This window comes from Pseudorca crassidens, chromosome 8, assembly GCF_039906515.1.
Source record: "Pseudorca crassidens isolate mPseCra1 chromosome 8, mPseCra1.hap1, whole genome shotgun sequence".
Lineage (NCBI taxonomy): Eukaryota > Metazoa > Chordata > Mammalia > Artiodactyla > Delphinidae > Pseudorca > Pseudorca crassidens.
Genome location: NC_090303.1, coordinates 69,189,034 through 69,210,438, shown reverse-complemented (window position 1 = coordinate 69,210,438; position 21,405 = coordinate 69,189,034). Strand labels below are relative to the sequence as shown.

At 36.2% G+C, this 21,405-nt stretch overlaps 1 protein-coding gene across 3 annotated transcripts in view; it reads left to right on the top strand.

Annotated features, from left to right (window-relative positions):
• The window catches only part of IMMP2L (inner mitochondrial membrane peptidase subunit 2), a 904,501-nt gene that overhangs the window by 622,670 nt on the left and 260,426 nt on the right, over window positions 1-21,405 (top strand). For 2 of the 3 annotated variants that reach the window (XM_067746751.1, XM_067746753.1), the window contains exon 5: window positions 6,374-6,439. The exons of the other annotated variant lie outside the window; for it this stretch is intronic. In XM_067746751.1, the coding sequence (XP_067602852.1) occupies window positions 6,374-6,439 (66 nt within the window). The remainder of the gene's footprint in view (window positions 1-6,373; window positions 6,440-21,405) is intronic. 3 annotated transcript variants of the gene reach the window in all.

The following is a 21,405-nucleotide window of genomic DNA, read 5'->3' as shown; positions in this document are numbered from 1 at the left end:
TGCCACCTCATCTGTAATTCACTTTCCTAACAAGGAGGCCCTTGGATTGGAGCGTTTTATGAGATATCTGAGCAAGAGTAATTGTTAGGAATTGCATATATACACACATACATACACTTTTTTTTTAAAGGTTATTCTATGACATATAGGTTTTTTGGGTTTGTTTTTTAAATTAATTAATTTTTGGCTGCATTGGGTCTCCGTTGCTGTGAGCGGGCTTTCTCTAGTTGCGGCAAGTGGGGGCTACTCTTGGTTGTGGTGCTTGGGCTTCTCATTGTGGTGGCTCCTCTTGTTGCAGAGCGTGGGCTCTAGGCACACAGCCTTCAGTAGTTGTGGCTTGCGGGCTCTAGAGCGCAGGCTCAGTAGTTGTGGCACATGGGCTTAGTTGCTCCATGGCATGTGGGATCTTCCCGGACCAGGGATTGAACCCGTGTCCCTTGCATTGGCAGGTGGATTTTTAACCACTGCACCACCAGGGAAGTCCCATACATACACTTTTCTGAAACTGTATCTGAGGTTATAAGCTTCACACTTGTGAAGATTTCAAGAATAAACCCAAAGAGCAACAAAAAAGTCTTGATAATTTCTTTTGTTTAAGTTTCAAAGATTCACATGATACAAAGAGAAGTCTGCAAGGGGCAAAAATGTAGCTGAAATGCTGACCTAAGTAAGAACTTTTAGAGTGCTAATTAATAAAACTGCATTGAATTTAGAAAATAGATCATTATAAAAGGGGCTGTTTGCACAAAGTTCGAGCTACTACTGATAGTGAAGCAAGAATACAGAATTTAACATAGAAAAAAGTCATTTTTATCATGATTCTACAGATAACACCCATTTAATTTAAAACTGACATGTGACTTTCCAATATGAATACAGTTATATTTAGTTTTCATGTTTCTTTAGTTAATTGTGTAATAAAATTTGACCAAACCTTTAAAAATGCCTTTCTTGCCCTCTAATGCAACAGACTCTGAAATTATTGGAGGGTTTTTGAAATAAATATTCTATCTATGTAAGTCTTAAAAAAAAATCCTAATGATTTGCTTGTGTCCAGTTAATTGATCTCCTTTATGAATTTATTTTAGGAAGAGATGCCTCTAAGATTTACCAATTTCCTACTATGCGTTAGACCCTCTGCTGGAGTTTTCATGTGTTCTCTCAGTTGTTATATGATGCTAGAGGTGGAAGAAATCATCAGGATTTCTAGGGGTTCCCAAACTCATGTGTCCTCAGACACTGAGACCGACATGAAACAAGCTGTTGGCACTGGGGCAACTTCTCAGAATCGGCTTCTCAGATCCAGTGGACTCTTTTCATGGAAGAATGTAGGCTTGGGGTGCCAGATCTTTGTATTTTTCTAAGAGGAACAAGAAATTAGAATTTTTATGTGAAGTCTCCTGTTTGTTTGGCCAGCTCCAGATTAAAAAATAAATAAATAAATGATGTGCGGACCAAACAAAACATTTCTACAAGCTAGATCTGATTGTCTGACTTCTGGTTTAGGACTTCTGAGCTAGCCTTATCTCTCCGAAAATGAGACCCAGATTGTTTACAGGGCTTGCCTACAGTCAGCAGCTGTCTGTACCAAAGGTGGAACAGTGACCATAGATTCCATTTCCAATGTCCCCCAGTCCATGCATTTGTAGGGCACAAGGCGCCCAAGCAGAAACCCTTAGGCCATGGAGAATGGGTGAGACTGAATATTGCCAGGAAAGGACTAGGTACACTCATAGGCCTTTTCTAGCTCTAACCTATGAAAATCATGTGAAACCCAGGCAATATTTTCCAAAATTAAAAAAAAAAAAAAGAGAGAGAAGAAGAGAAGCTATCGTTTGCTAAGGTTTTTCATGACTTTTTATTCTGTTGTGGACTTTTCATTTTGATAATAAAGTAGCAATACTTTTTTTTTTTTTTACCATTTTGATGATGTAAAATTAGTTGATTTAATGCATGTCCATCCTTTCGACAGTATAAAAAATAGTCTATCTATTATAGGTCATTCCTAGAATATTAGTTCTTAGTTTTACCTCATTAATGAAGAGTTAAAATTTAGACCTTTCTGTGATATATGCCAAGGTGAGTTCTAATCCTGAGATGAATTCTATAATAATCTGGGCCAATCCTGAACCATATAAATATAAAAATCTACACAACCCACAGAGGGAGGTTTTAGAATTTTACTATAAATGGGAGAAGGGTGAACGTGCTCAGACACAGGGTTCAGGTATATGTCTGACATCAGGATGAGCACAAGTGTGGTGCTCAAGAGAGGGTGGTACACTTGCTAATCTCCTCATTCCCACAGAACACAAGAGGGTCTCTCTTGAGTTTTCCAGAGTACCTTCCCAGTGTTCCAAACAGGATCAAAATAACAACCTTTTGGGAACATACACAAACATGAAATTAGCTATAAAGGTTATGAGACTGAAGACATGGCTCTGTTGGCTTGTCACAGGGTAAAAATGGCAACACTTCTATCAAGATAGGAAGTGAAATTCAAGGAGAGGTACATTACATAACACAGGAATCTTATTATGTCTATGCTAACCCTTCACCCTTCCCCACAACCATTCTTGTTAGAGATAAGTCTGCCACATCAAACTGATCTACTGAGACCTACGCAGTAGAGAGACGATTCTAGGCATCTTGTCCAAACCTCTGGAGAACCTTGCCTAATTAAATCTTTGGCATAAAACAGAATGCTTAAAATTCAGACTCCAGAAATAAATATTGTAAAACAATGCTTATTATGAAAACACTAAAATTTCAAATTTAAATGCAAATTTTATTGGGCAGCATACATCGTGTCCCTAAAGTAAGGTGTAATCCTTCACTTGTTATTTTTCTTACTTCTAGAAGACAGGCAAGTGGCCAAGAAAATGTAGACAAAGGGAAGTTCAGTGACCTTCACAGTGTAAATCTGTAATAACTCTCGTACCAGTTGTACTTACATCCAAGTAATGCATTCAGCAGCCTAATGATTAAAATATAGTTATAGATTTTGAACAGTAATGGGATTAGTGTTAGTAATAGCCTTTTTAAAAAATTTTGAATCATGTGATTAGATTCATGAGATTAATATTACATTAAAATTTATAGATACATTTGAAGTAGTAATTCATAAGACTTTAATTATATACGTAGCTCACTTTGTATATTCTATTTTGCCTCATGATCTTACTATGTAGGTTATTTTAAAATATAAAATACTTTTCAAGTATATCTCAAAAGCTTAAAGGTTGTGGCATAAATACTATTTTATGCTGATAAGGGTTGCATTTCATGTTATTTCATTAATGTTAATAGCGCGTCAATATTAGGTGGGGAGACTTGATAATTAGTTCAGGTCTCACTCCTGTCTTGGAACGTTTCTTCTCAGTTAACATCATGTGACACAAATATTTGTCATTTTCTAATGGACTTCCCAGTAATCTGAACCAAAAATCCAGGCATGTGTTTTATCAAACACAGAACTATGCCCCCCACCTTTTGCTTTATATCCTTCCTAATTTTTCCCAGTACAGTTGCATGCACGTTTTCTCTTTATACTTACTGAAGCAAGGTCATGGTACACATAAATTTTCTAGCTCGCATGTTAAATCTATGTATCCTGTTGACATTTCCACATCATTAAAAATTCTTTTATAGCGTCATTTTTAATGATTGAAGAATATTTTATAATGTGGATGGACTATAATTTATTTCACCAATCATTTCTTGTTGATTTTTTCTCTCTTTTTTAAAATAGACAACATCCATGTAGCTAAAATTTTGTATACATCCACAACCATTTCATAAGGATACGTTCCTAAAAGCATAATTGATATGTTAAAGAGAATATAAAATCTTAACCTATTTACCAAAAGGTATGTTACATGATCCTGTACTTTAGGACATGTACTAAATCCTCAACAACAAACTGTATTAAGAGTATTATTACTATTTCTTTGTCAATATAATAGGAAAGTGGTGTCCTATTGTTTTAATATACAATTCTTTGGTGATCACTGAGGTTGAATTTTTTTTATACATTTCTGGTTATCTAAACAGAGAGACACGGGGGCAAATTTTTCTAAAGATCTATAAGTAACCCTGCACAGAAGATATGAATTCTGTCATCTTGAATGTGCCCAGATCCCTCACTCTAGCTGTACATAAATGACATTAAATTTATAGTAATATAATGTTTAGTCAATTCAGTGAAGGGGACAGTTCAGTCAAAAACTCTGATCAAATTTCCTTTTAAAATAAAGAATATTAATAGTTAATTTAGTGGAAAGTTATGTCGCTAAGTTTCACAAGTAGACTCAAATGGTTTAGATGATTTTGTTTTCTCTGCAAGATATAATGTGAAATATAAATCTTATTGAAACTGCATATTTCCTTTGGCAAAGTATTACATTTTGAATGTATTTAATCTTTTTAGTATTTGTCCATTTACCTTCCTTTTTAAAGGTAATTCAATTCAAAATGTGACTTGAATTGAAAATATTTTTATCTATCTCTGATTTTTAAATACATTTAAGTGATCATTTATGTGATATGTGAGCTGTTTCTTGAAACACATGTTAAATCAAAAGACTAAAAATGTTATTGGCAGGAAATTGAACATACTAAGATTGAGTTATCCGTTGCTGTGTAACCTCTAGCAGCTTAAAACAACAAACATTATCTCACACATTTTTCTAAGGATCAGGAAACCAGAAGCAGCTTCAGTGGGTGGTATGGCTCAGGGTCTCTCATGAGGTTGCCATGAAGCTATTGGCCACAGCTGCACTTCATGAAGACTTGACTGGGACTGAAGGATCTACTGGTTTTTGTTTGTTTGTTTGCTTGCTTGCTTGTTTTTAATTGAAATGTAGTTGATGTACAATATTGTGTTAGTTTCAGGTGTACTACCTAGTGATTCGACATTTACATACATTAGGAAATGATCACCACAATAAGTCTAGTAACCATTTGTACCCATACAAAGGTATGAAAATATTATTGGCCATGTTCCTTTTGCTGTATATTACATCCCAGTGGCTTATTTATCTTATAACTGGAAGTTTGTACCTCTTAATCGCTTTTGCCTATTTCACCCAACCTCCCACTCCCCTCCCTCCTGGCGACCACCCATTTGTTCTCTGTTATCTATGAGTGTGTTGAAGGATCTACTTCTAAGTTCATTCACATGAAGGTTGGCCAACCTTAGTTCCTCACTAAATGAGTTTCTCAGTAGGACTGCTGAGAAACAGTCATGGCTTCTCCTAGAGTGAGGAATCCCAGAGATAGAGTAAGTGGGGGGAGGAGGGAAGAGAAGGGGAGGGGAGTATTTATTTGAGTAAATAGTATTACCTTAAGTAAACATTTACCATAAGCTACTAATCATAGATTAAAATAAATGATGTCTGCATTAAGTATATCAGAACCTATCAATTTCTTTTAGTCTTGTCTTAGCATTCTGAATTACATAATCTTTAAATGGCTAAACCTAGTTGTGCTTTAAAAGAATTTCCTCCCCTTGTCCCTCCTCATCAAGCTCTACCATACCCTAAAACCCGAACCCCAGATTCTCCCTGCATCTGCCTCTCTCTCCAGGACTGTCCAGTATTATGCCCCAAAGAGGGTAGGGTCTTGGAGGAAGGAAAACACAGAGTTTAGGGGGACCTCAAACACTGTGTCCTCTGTGCTTCTGTAGAAAGACGTGAGTACAAGTGACAAGACTCCAGCAAGGCTGGGCCCTGCCCCTCTCCAACTGATCCTTTGGCACAAGGGTCAGAAGCAGCTTTAAGTAGGAAATGTGGCAAGGGACCAAGGGGTTAAGAACAGCCCCAAACTTCAAGTCCTTGAGGAAGTGACATCCTCTCCTCTGGGTGGGCCTGGTCTAAGTGCTTTGTTAGAAATAAACCAACATGGAAAAAAAAAAAAAAAAAAGAATTTCCTAATTGTTTTTTTTTTTCAAAAAAATTCCTCTCTTCATTGTTTTCTTTGTTTAAATCAAACTCTGTTTATTTTAAATAAAATGAAGAAACTTAAGTATGTTATCATTTTAAAGAAATGCCTAATTATTTTATGTATGAATCCTCTTTCCTACAGGTACTTAGATTTAATAATGAAAATCTTTATACTTCTGGGGTTTTATTAATTTTTTTTTTTTTTTTAGTTTTTGAAAAGTTTCAGTGTGATCCTTTTCCCTCAGAGGTTTAAAATAAGAATTCTTTCACTCTTAGCTCTATCTCACTTGGGACCTAAGTAGGACTGATGTCATGTCATGGTTGCAAAGGATCCTGTAATGACTTTAATATAGCATATTTTCTTGTAAAATTTCTTCTCATTTTCTTAAAACAACAGACACAACTGATTATGTAACCTTATCTTTTTCTAGGTCTCCTAAAAACCCAGAACAGAAGATCATTAAGAGAGTGATTGCTCTTGAAGGAGATATTGTAAAGTAAGAACTTAAACTGGTTTTTGTTGTTGTTTTTTTTGTTTTTATTGAGTTTAGGTTGTAAATATCTAGATTTTTGTTGAGTTTTAAATCACATCACATGGAAAGTACATTTCAATCCAAAGAGGTGTCTTTGAAGTCTTCAAACCTTTGGAGACTTTCCAAATGAACTGGTACATCTTTAGTGAGTATCATCAACCATTTCAGGATATAACACGTAAATAAACTGACTGATGGTATTGTTATCCTTTACTGGGAAGCACAAGAGAAATAAATATTAATTAAGCTGAAATTAACCACATTTTATAAAAAGACCATTAAATAACTGTTTTTCAGTATTGAAATTAGTATGATTGTTTTAGGTTATGATGTCAAGGTTCGTTTTAGAAAAAATTCAATAACATTTTGTTGTTTTAGAAGCAAACACAGGAACTAAGGGGGAGCTTTTATTATAATAGAGACGGGGGAAGATGGAAAAGAATGTGAAACAGAAGCTTCTGAATCAGTGAAAAAAACAGTAGTTTTAAAAAATAACATTGTAACAATCAGGTGTTTTAACAATGTGTAGTAACATCTTATTTATTCTGCTTGCTGATAAGTCTAGAATAATGTTTGAGGTTCAACAAGTTAATATTGATGTGGCATGATATGTCTCATATTGATTGCTTACTTTAAGTTACAGCCAAGTCTGTACAATGTGGGATTCAATATACTTTGAAAACTATATTCAGAAAGTTTTTTGATCCCATTTTCCTAAAAAGCTTGTATTAATGACAATACAGTTTAAGTAATCTCATTAAAATGAACCTCAATTAAAATGGTCTAGAGCAGAATCTAGACCAACAGTTCTCAAAGGATGGCCCAAAGACCACTAGGAGTTTCCAAGACCCTTTGTGGGGTTCTGTGAGATCAAAACTACTTTCCTAGTAATACTAAGGTGTTATTTGCCTTTTCATTGCCATTTCTCATGAGTGTACAGTGGAGTTTTCCAGAGGCTACATGATGTATGATATTGCAGCAGATTGAAGGCAGGAGCAGATAAGAGAATGTGGCTGTCTTCTATTAAGCCAGATACTAAAAAGATTGCCAAACATGTAAAAGAAAACAAAGCCACTCTTCTCACTACTTTTTCTCTTGTTTTGGAAAACAGCTATACTTTTCATTAAATATGTTCTTTGTGTTAACTTACAAGTTTATTATTGTTATTTTACATTGAATCACTAAAGATTTTTTTAATTCTTTTAATTTCTAATATGATAAATATTGACATCTAATATGCACATAAAAGTTCTTTGAGACCTCAGTTATTTTTAAGAGTGTAAGGGTGTCCTCAGACCAAACAGTTTGAGAACTTGCTGATGTAGTAATGAATGGCAAACATTTTCATGTCCAGATTAAGTAATCATTAATAGCCTGCATGGTATCAATGGAGCTATCGAGGTATGGTATGTTTAGTTTATATCCATGAGTATTTGTTTGGTCTTTTTTTCTTCTAAAATCTTTATTCAATTATAAAGCAGAAACTAACACGCCATTGTAAAGCAATTATACTCCAATAAAGATGTTAAAAAATTCTTTATTGAGGTATAATTTATATACATATATACATATATATAATTCACCCATTTTAAATATACAGTTCAGTGAGCTTTAATATAAATGTATGCAGTTGTGCAACCCTCACTGCAATCTAGTTTTTGAGCCTTCCTATTACCCTCAAACATTCCCTCACCTGATTTGCCCTTAACACTGGTTCCCATCATTCCCCATTGCCAATGCCACACAACCATGGACCTGCTTTCTGTCTCTATAGGTTAGCCTTTTCTAGAAATTTTATTTACATGGTAATATACAATATGTAGTCCTTTGTACCTGGTTTCTTTCACTTAGCATAGTGTTTTTTGGTTCCTCCGTGTTGTGCACCTATAGTTTGTTCCTTTATATTATTGATTACATTCCATGATCTGGATGCACAACTCTTATGAATATATTAGAAACAATGAGCTCTACCTTTTAAATGGGTAAATCATATGTTATATGAGTTACACCTCAGTAAAGCTATTAAAAAACAAAACGACAGATCAATGAAGTAGGCAAAAGTTTCATCTAAAGTAATCTAACAGGATTAGGAATGCCAAGAGATACATTTTATAGTATAATCCAAAGGTAACACAAATTTCATTCAGATTATCATTATTGCTCACTAGCTGACTAGTCCACAACGTGAGATTGCAAAGCTTGTTCAGACATAAAAAAAAAAAAAAGAAACCTCTGTGCAATCAGAAGTCCTACAACAGACCTCTCGGAAAAAAAGGATGGGTTCTTGCTTTCCTCAGTAAATGTAAATATTGGGTTCACAGAGGAGAAGCTGAGCTAGAAAGAGGGCTAATGGTACAGGATTGAAGGGTGAGAAAAGGGGATACGGGAATGCAGTAGGTTTACACCTTTTTTCCCCACTGCTGCAACCCACGTGTGCAAAGTCTAGGTTCTTTGTTCCATCCTGCAAACTGACACTTGGACGTGCATCCCATTCTGGCCCCTTCACTATGCCTCTATCATGCAGCAATGAATAATATAAAGAGTGGAAGTGGCAAGGATCAAGACTTTGCTACTGTGTGGCCTCTAAAGACTAGTAAATAATTGATTAGAAGGAAGTTACTTTTGTATTTGGTGTTTTAAAAGAAAATTTTAAATTTCATTTCTCTGAATCTTTGGTACCTAAATATCCTAACCTTCCTGGACTTTCAATTAATAATTGAATATATTCCTATAATTTTCTAACAGCATCGAAAAACATTAAGGGACATTTAGGGAATAAAATACTGTTTACTCATGTGCTTACTTCTTTTCTCTGTGACCCATTTTTTAAAATATAAGAACATATTAAAAATTTTTTTAATATGCTGTCTGTCTACCACTGGAAGTCATTAGTCGACTGGTGTCCTGACTTGTAGTAGGCAAGGTGCTTTGGTCTGTGATAGGACTTTCCAGTCCCACCTTTGTCTTGGTTAATACTGGTTTACCTAGCAGGCAAGCTAAGCACTAATGTAGGTCTGTAGAAAAATTTTTTTTTGAAAAAAATTGTTATTTTATTAAATGACCAAAGAAAACAAATTGGACTTATCAGGACTTGGTTATACTTACTGTGGGGTTTTATATTATTTTTATTTTGAATTACACAGAATTAGAGACTATAAAGGGAACCATCATCTTTTCAGAGGTTAAGCCCTTAAAAGGCTTAATCCAGTCCTCAATTTAATGTTCTGTTAGTTAAACTCCTTCAGATTACAATAATAGAGAGTAAAATATAGTTTAAAGAGGACTCATTTTAAAGCTACCTGGGGAAGGAAGGGTGATAGAGCCCAGGAGCAGCCTAGCCTCACTAAAGAACAGGAATGGCAGTGCAGCATTTCCGGTTTCTGTACCCTTGTGCCCTGCCTGCTGTCACGTTGCTTCTGCCTGTCTTGTCTGTGTTTCAGTTGGCTTTTGCCCCATTGTCAACTGCTGACTTCCTTGGGTGTGCCCCATGTTTAAACTACCTGAGAGAAATCTGAGCGTGCCCCTTTGAGGTGTAGATCTAGAATCTGTCCACCTGACAGGCCACTGTCAACCAAGTGATCAGTTGCCTTTGGGACAGGTGCCCTTCCCTAGTCCAGTCAGCTGTGTCTAGGCCTGCCATTTACCTGGTACAAACCCTGTAATTATAAGGAACCTCTTGGAAAGGGCTTGTAGGTATGGCAGGTACCCTGAGGCCTCCCATATTCTGGCAGTGAGATTAGCAGTCCTTTACTCAGCACTACCCTTCAAAACCTCACTTTCTTTTTTTTAAATTTATTTATTTTATTTTTTTGGCTGTGTTGGGTCTTCATGGCTGCTCGCTGGCTTTCTCTAGTTGCGGCGAGCGGGGACTGCTTTTCGTTGCAGTGTGCGGGCTTCTCACTGTGGTGGCTTCTCTCGTTGAGGAGCACGGGCTCTAGGCGTGCAGGCTTTAGTAACCGTGGCACACGGGCTCAGTAGTTGTGGCTCGTGGGCTCTAGAGCTCAGGCTCAGTAGTTGTGGCGCACGGGCTTAGTTGCTCCACGGCATGTGGGATCTTCCCGGACCAGGGATCGAACCTGTGTCCCCTACATTGGCAGGCGGATTCTTAACCACTGCACCACCAGGGGAGCCCAAAACCTCACTTTCAATTAGACTGTAATCTGCTCTCCTTAGTAGTTGCTTAGACCTTACTCTCTAGGGAAGATATTTTGTTTGTTTAAATTATAGAAGTAACACAAGCTTGAAAAATGCAGAGTGCTTTAATGAACATCCTTGCACACATACCTTCATACACTTGTGTGTTTATTCTTACAGAATAGATATCTAGAAGTGGAAATACTCAGTCAACATATGTTTTGGTGTTGCTGTTGTTGCTTTTAGTTCTAATATATATACAGCCAAATTTCCCTCCCAAGAGGTTTGTGTATGTTTATACTCTTACCAACACTGCATGAAATACCCTTTCAGAGGAAATTGATTTAAATATCATGTGCAGTGGGAAAGCTGCGGGCTTCAGATTCAGAAACCAAAATATGGCAACACAAAATTTGGAAATAGTTCTCGATGATCAGGTTATATTTAATGTAATCAGTTCACTGATGGTGTAGGCCTTAGAACTATTCATTTAGAACACTAGTCCAGACACCAGAGAGATGTAGTTGAACAAAAGAGACGAAGTCTCTGCCTTCATGGAGCTTACATTTTAGTGGTTGGAAGCTAATAATAAACAGACGAACATGTAACACGTAATGCAATGTCATGAGCTAGAAGTGCTGTGAAGAAAAATAAAGTAGGAAAGGATGTGTAGGGTGATGGTAGGGTCTGGGATTGCTATTTTAGGTAGGATATTTACTGTAAACCTCTCTAATGAGAAGATATTTGAGCAGACTTCTAAATTAAGGGAGGAGAGGGGAAAGAGAGCCATACTAGAATCTGGGGAAGGACAGTTCAGCCCAAAGGAATAACAAATGCAATTCTGAGATGGATACACGTTGGTTGGGTGAGTTTAAGGAATTGCCAGCCAGCATGTTGCACCTTTGGGAAGGAAGACAATGGAGGTAGAAGATTAGGTCTGAGAGGTTTGCAGAAACTTGTGGGTCATAGGAAGGATGGCAGGTGTTTATTCTAGTGGGATGGCAGGCCAGTGGAGAGTTTTGAGCCCTGGAGCAGTATGATCTGATTGGTGTTTTGTTTGTTTGTTTGTTTTTGCTTTACAATGCTGTGTTAATTTCTGCTTTATAAGAAAGTGAATTAGCTATACATATACATATATCCCCATATCTCTTCCCGCTTGCGTCTCCCTCCCTCCCACCCTCCCTATCCCACCCCTCTAGGTGGTCACAAAGCACTGAGCTGATCTCCCTGTGCTATGCGGCTGCTTCCCACTAGCTATCTATTTTACATTTGGTAGTGTATATATGTCCATGCCACTGTCTCACTTTGTCCCAGCTTACCCTTCCCCTCCCCGTGTCCTCAAGTCCATTCTCTAGTAGGTCTGCGTTGGTGTTTTTAGAGACTCACTCTGCCTGCTGTGAGAATAGGTTAAAGCGAGGCAGTCTGACCCAATTAACTGGTCAAAGTATTTTTCTTTTGAGAAAAGTCACATCCAGCTTCTTCTAACAGTAGTTAAGTGTCCTTGTTTATGACATGAATGATGACTACTTTGATTTGTTATTTTCGGAGTGACTCATAAAAGTAGTCACATTATTTGTAATCACCGTCATTATGATTATATTGGCAAGGTGAAAAGTAAAGTTGAAATATTTGTTCAAAGAATTCAGATGACTGTTTCTAATATAGTAAAAGAGGAGACTTTCAGGGGTCTGAATGTTCTCTCTTGATGTCAACATTGATTAAAATCACAAGGCAATTGCTTGATTCTCTGGATAGCTTAGCTAGGAATGTTAGTTATTGTCATAAAGTTAACCCAAACGGGGATGCTTATCTATAACATGAACAGTCAAAAACTAATGAAAGTAATATTTAGACCCATTAGTTCCACCAAAATGTTTTTCATAGTTATTTGCTTTTTCTCATTAATTTGTTATGACTCACAGAGAAGACCTGTTTTAGAAAAGCATAAAATGAATACAAAGCACTAAACTGCAGCAAGTCAGTGTGAATCAACCACAGTCGGAATTTCGAAGGCATCAGCATTTTTTATTGGGACACTTGTATTTTTGTTTCACAGATTTTGTCAGCCCAGTCAGAAATGAAATCTAGCATCATTTCTCCTCGTACCTGATGAAATATACTTTACAGACATCTGGAATCTGGGCTTCCATGTAGTTAGAAACCTCAATGAAGTAAATGAATAGTCTTTTTAGTCTCCAGTGAAGAGGGAACCCATATAATTCATCACCTAAGCTAGGACACTTTCGAGAGTGAAAGGGGATGATATTAATTATTACATTGGAATAATCAGCAGAAACTGACCTGCTCAAACTGCACCAAATGGTCACCCTAGCAGTAAATGTAAGCTACTTTCTAATTCACTTCACATAATTTGATTTTGTTTTGTTTGTGGCCATCCTTGTTCAGGAGAATTCCAAGAAGTGATCATAGAAAGCAATCACTTTGTGGCCTTCGAGAGGAATTAAGTCTGGTGGGATCAATGGTGTTGTGCTCACAGCACAGTGATTTTTCTGCTGTGAAGTACAGTGCAAGACTTTCTCTCACAAGTATTGATATTGCAAAGTAGTCTGAGGTAGAGAATCATGAGACTTCTCTCACTGCAAAATATTTAAATAATAATTCCTCTTCAAGTCCAGAGACTGTTTTGTGAAATGTCAAAACATCCTGATTTACTAAAAATAACTTTCTGCTATTAGCAAAAAAAAAAATCCATTGAATCACTAGAAATTAAACATTTTAAAGCTTGTTGATCTTAAATGCGCTATTGAAGATAGGGAAATCAATATTAACCTACCACAGATGGTTGGAACATACTATGTTCCAGCATATGATGAAGCTTTATAGGAAGAAAAAGAGAACTAAATTGAGTTTTCCCCAGTAAAACTAAATATGATGCCTGTTTAATAACTTCTTTTTATGGTTGGTGCAGAAGCTCTGAATAATAGAAGTCTAATGTGTCTACATGGCTCTCTTTGAAGACCATGCATTGGTTTATGGCATTTTTGGTAGATTAGTAATTAGGAATGTATCTGTCCTAAAAGGAAGGATAGAATGAAAAAGAAACTTGGAAAGAAGCTTGTGTCCAGGACCCTGATAAAGATTGGTGAAGGCAATGTTTTAGAGCATGGAAAATAATGGTTTTATTTTATAATTCTCAGATGGGAGCCAGATAGATGGTTGCTTCTGAGGACGGAAGGATATTTACACACTGGGTCCTAGCTGTTGGTAACTTGAACAGCAAGTTTTCAGAATGCTCTAAGGCCCTTTAGCCTGGTTTAATTTGAGCCCTGAATTTTTCCAAAGCAAAATAGCATGACACATCCTTGCTTAGTACTTAGGATCTAACCAATGCTGTTAGCTAATAGGTAAGGGCTTGAATTGTGAAAGTAAGTGTCCCAGAGTCTGTCCAAGGGTTTATTTACCACTAAATAAGAGACATTTGTGAAAAATCATCAGCTTCCCTCTGATGTGAACCTGAAAAATTATTAATATATTCTGGACATTTTTACCTTCTTCTTGCTAAAGAATTTTAATTCTTCTTTAATCAAGAATTAAGGACCGGTAGGTAACCCATACCTTTTTGGAAATATTTCTTTCTTTTATGTAGTTGTAAATGATTATTTATCACACTACTGCTATATCCATGAATAAAAATGGAATTGCTAATAAAAGCTCTATGCCCTAGCAATAGGTATTTCTTTCTAACTATCAAAGTGATAGTTACCTTAAGTTTACATATAGAAATGTTGATCTTGGTTTTCTAAAGCTGAGACCGTTTCTGTAATCAATTTAGCAATATAGGGAGATTTCCAGAGGGACTACCTCTGGAAACATAGTATGTATACCTCCACCTAGGAGGATGCAGTACTTGCTGGAAGTTACTAGAATATTTAGATTGAATTGCTTTTTCCAATAATGATAACATCTATTATGTGGTATTCTCCCCACCCCCATCGGTGGTTCTCTGGTTTCATTTTCTACCTTAGTCGTCTTGTCTCTTGAAGAGGAGTCTTCTTTAGATATGAAACTCTTCCACATTTATTCGTTCATGCATAGTCATTCATTTATTCATTCACTATGATGTAGAAGTTACGAGCACAAACTATGAATTCAGACTTCCTTGATTCGTTTCCCAGTTTTGCTTCTTATTGTGTTACTTTGCCAAATTACTTAATTCTCTAAACTTAATTTTTCTCATCTGTCTGTGAAATAGAAATTATAATAGTACATACTCCATAGAGTTTTCTTGAGAATTACATGCAATAGTGAATATAATTTGGTTAGCACAGCACTTGGCACATAAGTATGTGTTCAGTAAATATTAGATATTATTATTAGTAGGCATTATGATTTAATCATTTATTGAGTGCCTAGAGTATTTACTATATGCTAGACACTGTGCAGAATTCTGAGATTATAAAAAGCCATAGATAGTCCTTGCCTTCTAAAGCTTACAGTTTGGTATGAAAACAACAAAAATAACAAAAAACAAACAAAAAAAAATACAGTGTAATGAAAGAACTGCCCCCATGGAGATGTACCAAAGGTCCCTGGAACATTGGAGGAGGAGCATCTGGTCGACCTGAGGAGTTGGGCTGTGTTGGAGACAACTTTCAGGTTGATGTTTGAGATGAAGAGGACATCTCCAGCCTCTTCCTTAATTGTGAAAGTAATACAGGGTTAGTACAGAAAATTCAAACAATACTGGAGCGTATGAAGAAAAAAGGAAAGGTCCCTTTTTCTCTTAGCCCTAATTGAATTCCCAGAGGTACATCTGGTGTATATCCTTCTAATCTGTGTCTCATAGTAGGATATTGAAAGGATTTGTCAAATATTTATCTTTCAGCAGTTTTTTCCTTGAATACTCCATAAAGAAAAATATATACTTGAGATATATCTGTAAGTATTTATGTTTCCCAATGTATGTTATGTATGTTTCCCAATGTATGTGTGTATGTTATGTTATACTAGTATACTCATATGTCTATCCTAGGTATTTATTTGTAAACATGACAATTCCAGAATTGCTTATTTAGTAAGTCCTAAATAATAAATAATAGTCCTAGGAGTAACGTACACAAAGATACCATAGGCGTATTATTGGGTAGCAATGATATATGATTTAGACAAAACCATTTATAGAAAATTAAAGGGGAGAACATGAAAATAAATATTAACTGATATCCTCATTATTTAATGTTCTTCAAACTAAACTCGCCATATCTAAAAGGAAATATTAGCACTGTCATGGCCTCTCTAGGTAGTTCATGGAGTGAAATAACTGGGGTGCTTCAGGTAGGAAACCCATTGGCTTAGCTTAATTAGGGAAAATCTTTGCAACAGAAAGCTTAGCAGGATGCTGTGATCTGGCTCCATCCTCGTCCACATTTCCTTGTTTCTCTTTAAAAGATAGTAGTCAGTTTCTAACTTTATGCTTTTCACTAACCTCCTTTTCTCTCTTCTTGGGCTGGCTTTGGGACTTTGCTCCTCAGTTCTGCCATTAGTCTCATCCCCCTCCCCCAGTACAGATAGATTATGTGAAGTGCTCTTTTGGAATCTGATTTCTTCCTGGCAGGAAGTACATCACATCTGAAGCTGGCTGCTGCATTAGTGTATTAGCCTTCTTTGCTGCTGGCTTAATTACATTTCTTAGTATTATTACTTTCTGAAGTTGTGGACTCCAAGTTAAAATATAGACAAATACTAACTTTTGTACACTTCTTTGAACTAAATATTGATTTTTTTCCTCTGCTCACAGTAATGTAAGTCTGTCAAATATTTTGAAAAGACATATAAGTATAATTATCTCAGTAGGAAACTAAAAAGATTGTCTTTAAGTACCTTTTTAACTAAGCTTAAGAAGCATGCCAGGAAGATTCAAGAATATTTCAGGCTGAATAATTACTTAATAATTAAGGAACAGATAGTTCTTCTATTTTTGTGCAATTTCAGCTAACCTTGTTTAAACTTAACATTGACTGTGGTTTCTCTTTAAAATGTTTGAAGGAAGATTTTCATGTAGGGAGCAGATGTGTCTGAGGTATTGATTTAATTAGTTGTGGTTGCTCTAAAATTTTTGTTAATTTTTTTCTTATAAAAGTATCTTTTTTTTAAAGACGCCTAAGAACAATAAGGGGTAGCATGACAAAGTAGAAGAGTGTTACACTTGGGCTAAGATAATAGGAGATTCAATCTCAGCTCTGTTTTCTTACAAGCTAGGTGACCTTGGGAAAGTTACTGACCTCTCTGAGTTTTGATTTTTTTTTTAAATCTCTCTATTTTCAGGGTTATTTTGAAGACCAAAGGAGGTAAATTAATATATGTACTAACCCTTTGTGAATTTCAACACACTATCAAAATGTAATGAAATTTAATTTAATTTTCTACATGAAATAATGGATATAATTTGGTTAGCACAGAGCTAACCCAGAGCTTAGCAGAATGTCTTGCCCATTTTAGATTATCATATTTTTGTCATTGTTGAAATAATTTGATTGTACTGCTAGGTTAAGACATAGCTCCATATTTAGTGAATCCAGGAGGTGGAAGAAAGAACACTTTTAAAACTTTCCATGCAAGTACTCAAAGGCTGGCTATGTTATATCTTTGGGATCTTGACCTGCGTCCTCCTGCACATTGTTACCTGTTGGCAAGATATTTCACAGTTGTGATATTTGTTTCTTATTATACCTACAGCAGGGATCAGTATACTTTCTCTGTAAAAGGCCCATAAGAAATCGTTTTGGCTTTGCAGGCCATACTGTCTCTGTCAAAAATACTCTACACTGATACTGTAGCAAGAAAGCGACTCTCAATGATACATAAAATGAATGGTGTAATAAAAATCTCTTTACAAAAGCAGATGTTGGACTAGATTTGGCCCATAGGTCATAGTTTGCCAATCCTTGGTCTGTGTTATCTACTTTTATTCCCTTAACTTGGAAATCAATAGAAAATACAAAACTTATTTCTAGTCCTGGCCAATAGTTTAAATAGAAGAGAAGAATTAGCCTAAAAGCCATGGGTTCTTTGATTATATGTTGGTTGAGGCAGAGGGCAGTGGGAGGGAAAATACTGAGTTGCTACTTTGAGATCTTTGCGGAATTGCTAGAAGCCTCATGGGTGGACCTCTACAATGAAGATATTTGTCTTGGGCTTCCCTGGTGGCGCAGTGGTTGATAGTCCGCCTGCCGATGCAGGGGACACGGGTTCGTGCCCCGGTCCGGGAAGATCTCACGTGCCACGGAGTGGCTAGGCCCGTGAGCCATGGCCACTGAGCCTGAGCGTCCGGAGCCTGTGCACCGCAACGAGAGAGGCCCACATACCGCAAAAAAAAAAAAAAAAAAAAAAAAAAAAATTTATCTTGAGCTGGATGGGGAAGAGCTATTATACTATAGGAACCTTGCAAAACATCTTCACTGGAGAGCAGTCCCAATGCTCACAAAAGAGTAGAATAAATTTCATTGCCTAGATAGTTTCTTTTAATACAAAAGGAACAGCCCTGCAGTTGGAAAAACTCTGTATCAGAATATTACCCTCATGCTATTTATATCTCATCTTATAAGCCCAACAGAGAACTCCAATGATCTTTTGGCTTTTATTTTGGCTCAGTCTGCCTATGCTGGACCAAACTGAGAGTCCAGAGAAGAAGGAGCTAGTAACCTAGGGGATCTATTTGCTTTAAGTAATTTAGTTCCTCAGTTCATTTCATTGTGTTATGGAAAACATTCAAATGTTATCTAACTCATTATGACAGGTACCCATGTGTTTAATAGCATCATAATCACAAGCAGTAATTATTCCCATACTTAAAATGTTGATTTTGACACTAAAGTGTATGCGGTTTTATAAAATTGGAAAATATTTGTTTATCAGAAATATTAATTGTAAATTATTCATTAAAAAGGGAGTGTCTTGGACTTACCTGGAGGTCCAGTGGTTAAGACTCCAAGCTTCCACTGCAGGGGGCATGGGCTCGACCCCTGGTCAGGGAACTAAGATCCCACATGCCCAGTGGCGTGGACAAAAAAAAATAAAAACTAAAAAGGGGTGTCTTCCTAGTTTTTTTACTATAGAGTGATCCTGTGTGAGAATCTGAATGGTTCATGCTAGCAGAACTAATAAGATTTGAAATTGATCATCCTTGTTGTGATTCAAATGAGAATCGGAGTGAAAATAATTAAAAATTTCTTAATTATTAGGAGCCTGACAGTTGTTGATATTTTCTTTCAGAAGGGGAAATTATGTGATGAAACTTGTATGTTTGGTTTATGATGAATAGCAAGTCATTAAATTCAGGCTTCTGCAACTGGTCACCTGGGAACCCAGGAGGTTTTCTACTTTGCTTATTACACAAATAAATTCTACTTCCTGACTGTTATGCAATACCTGATTTTAATATGCAGCCTGGAGCAGGAAGTGATAAACACTTAGTCCCATGCTGCTGCACCTCCAGGTGTATTGATACTTCCAAGGAACATTTCTGCAGTCTGAATTTCAATTTTACATAATTGATGTAATTTTACATCAAAAAGTAAATGGCTATTTAATCTTTTACTCTAACATGAAGAGGAGTAAGTGATACATACTGGAATGGAGTTTAGTAAGATGGAAAGCCAAACTGAAGGATTTTCTATTTGAGATGAAAGTATAATAAGCAGTAGGCTTTACAAAAGCGTGGAATATGATAATAGAAGAGGGAGCGAATGAGCGGATTAGAATTTGGTATATGTATGGGAAACTAAGGTAACCTTTAATGGATTTCTGGGACCGTTTGGGGGGGATTATGTAAATCAAGCCTGAATTCTAAATCTAATACAGCTATCATTAAAATCAAGAGAATGCTCACTGCATGATGGGAATTGAAATGACTCCTAACTTAATAATGTTTCTGAGCTCTAGTATTCTCACAGAACTTTCAAAAAAAATCATGCTTTTTTATTAAAACTTGCAGTATCCTTAGTTATAAAGTGAAGGGAATCAAGGAGTATATAGGAAAATTTGTGTGAAAGTTTTACTTTTCACATTGCTAGCAAGGTATGAAAATTTCACTGTGCATTGATCCAGCAATGAGTATTAACATCATTTTAGTCTTTGCTAATAAGAAAAGTGAAAAAAATGTTTCTTATTGTTGTTTTCATTTATTATTATTATTGCTAAAAAGAATGAATATTTTATACAATTATTAATCTTTCATTTCCTTTTCTAAGAACTGTCTTTTCCAGAATTGGCCATTTTAAAAGGGTAGTAAATGTTTTCTTCTCAATTTGAATATATTATGTATGTTAGCTCCTTGTCATATTTAGATCAAATATATTTCCAGTTTGTGGTTTGCCTTTTAGTTTAATTCATTCTCATAGATTATTTAAGGAGATAAGTTTTTTTTTAAGTTATTTCATCTTATTTTTGACGATTAAAGGTCCAAAATGTAGAACTTTAGAACCTGAATTCTTTGAAATAACTTTTATACATTTATCTACTATGAGTTAACGCTATTAGTGTGTTAATGCTAATCTATGAGTTTAATGAATATAGAGAAATGGGAGTTCACTATAAAGTTTCCAACATGTTTTTCTCAATATTTTAAAGCTATGAAAATCTAGAAACATTGTATTGTAGAAGACCATACATATGTCTATGTACTTTCTATAGGCAACATAGCTACCACGTGGAAGGTGGCATTGTTCTAGCAGAATGTTTCTCAAAGTGTGATCTCCAGATGGCAACATTAGTGTCAGGTTTTAGGAATTCATTTCCACTTTCTTTGTAATGACCTCCCTAGGATCTCACACATTTAGGAAAATGGAAAGCAGCTCACAATAAATTTGAGGACCCTTGGACTAAATGAGATTCAAAGATTTCTGACATGTGTTCCAGCTCTTAAATTCTATAATAGGTATTTTTTTGTAGAAAAGAAGGAAGCAGTCCGTACCTAACATTTTGTAGATGGATTAGCACCCAAAGAATCTCTCCCCATTCCAGGGTAGAAAGGTGGATCCCAACGCTGGGTCATTCCCTACAGCTGCTGCTTTACCCTGAGGCATCTTAGACATTGGCCTTGGATGTGATGTGCCCAAAAGGAGAAAGCACAAGAGGCAAGCAAGGGAGAACCTTCTTTCACAGTGCCCCAAAGATGATTTACCAGGCCTTTGTTATTTCCTCCCAGATTACTGTGCCTGTATCCTACTGGTTACCCTATTATACCCTTGCCAATCCATCCCCCACACTTCCACAAGAATGATTTCATTAAAATGTTAGTCTTATTATGTCTCCCGCACTCAGGAGCACGGCATGTACTACCCCTCATGATCTGATGACCCCTGAGTGTCTCTCCAGCTGTATTTTCTCCAGTAAGTTCTAGCCACCCTGGTAGTTTGCAGTTTCATGGCAGTTATGCACCTTTTCACATACCATTGCATTTGGAGGAAGCACCCTTCCTTTTGTCTTGTTCCTTTTGTTTTGTTTTTGCCTGGGTAACTTCTACTCAGCAATTCCCTTTCTATGAATTCATCTGGAGATGGACTTGCACATGAGTGAAAAGGAGTGTTTCCAAGGCATCATTGTTTATAATAGCAAAAGGCTGCAGTCTTCTAAAGGTATGTCAGTATAGTTAAGGACATGATGGTACAGTCATAAAATAAAACACTCTGGAACAATTAAAAAGAAAAGGATAGCTGTATATGTGTGCACGTGCGCGTGCACACACACACACACACACACACACGGTGTACTAGAGTTGTATTATTCCAGACTTTTAAAAAATGTGCTGCTTCTCTACATATGCTCACATGTTATCC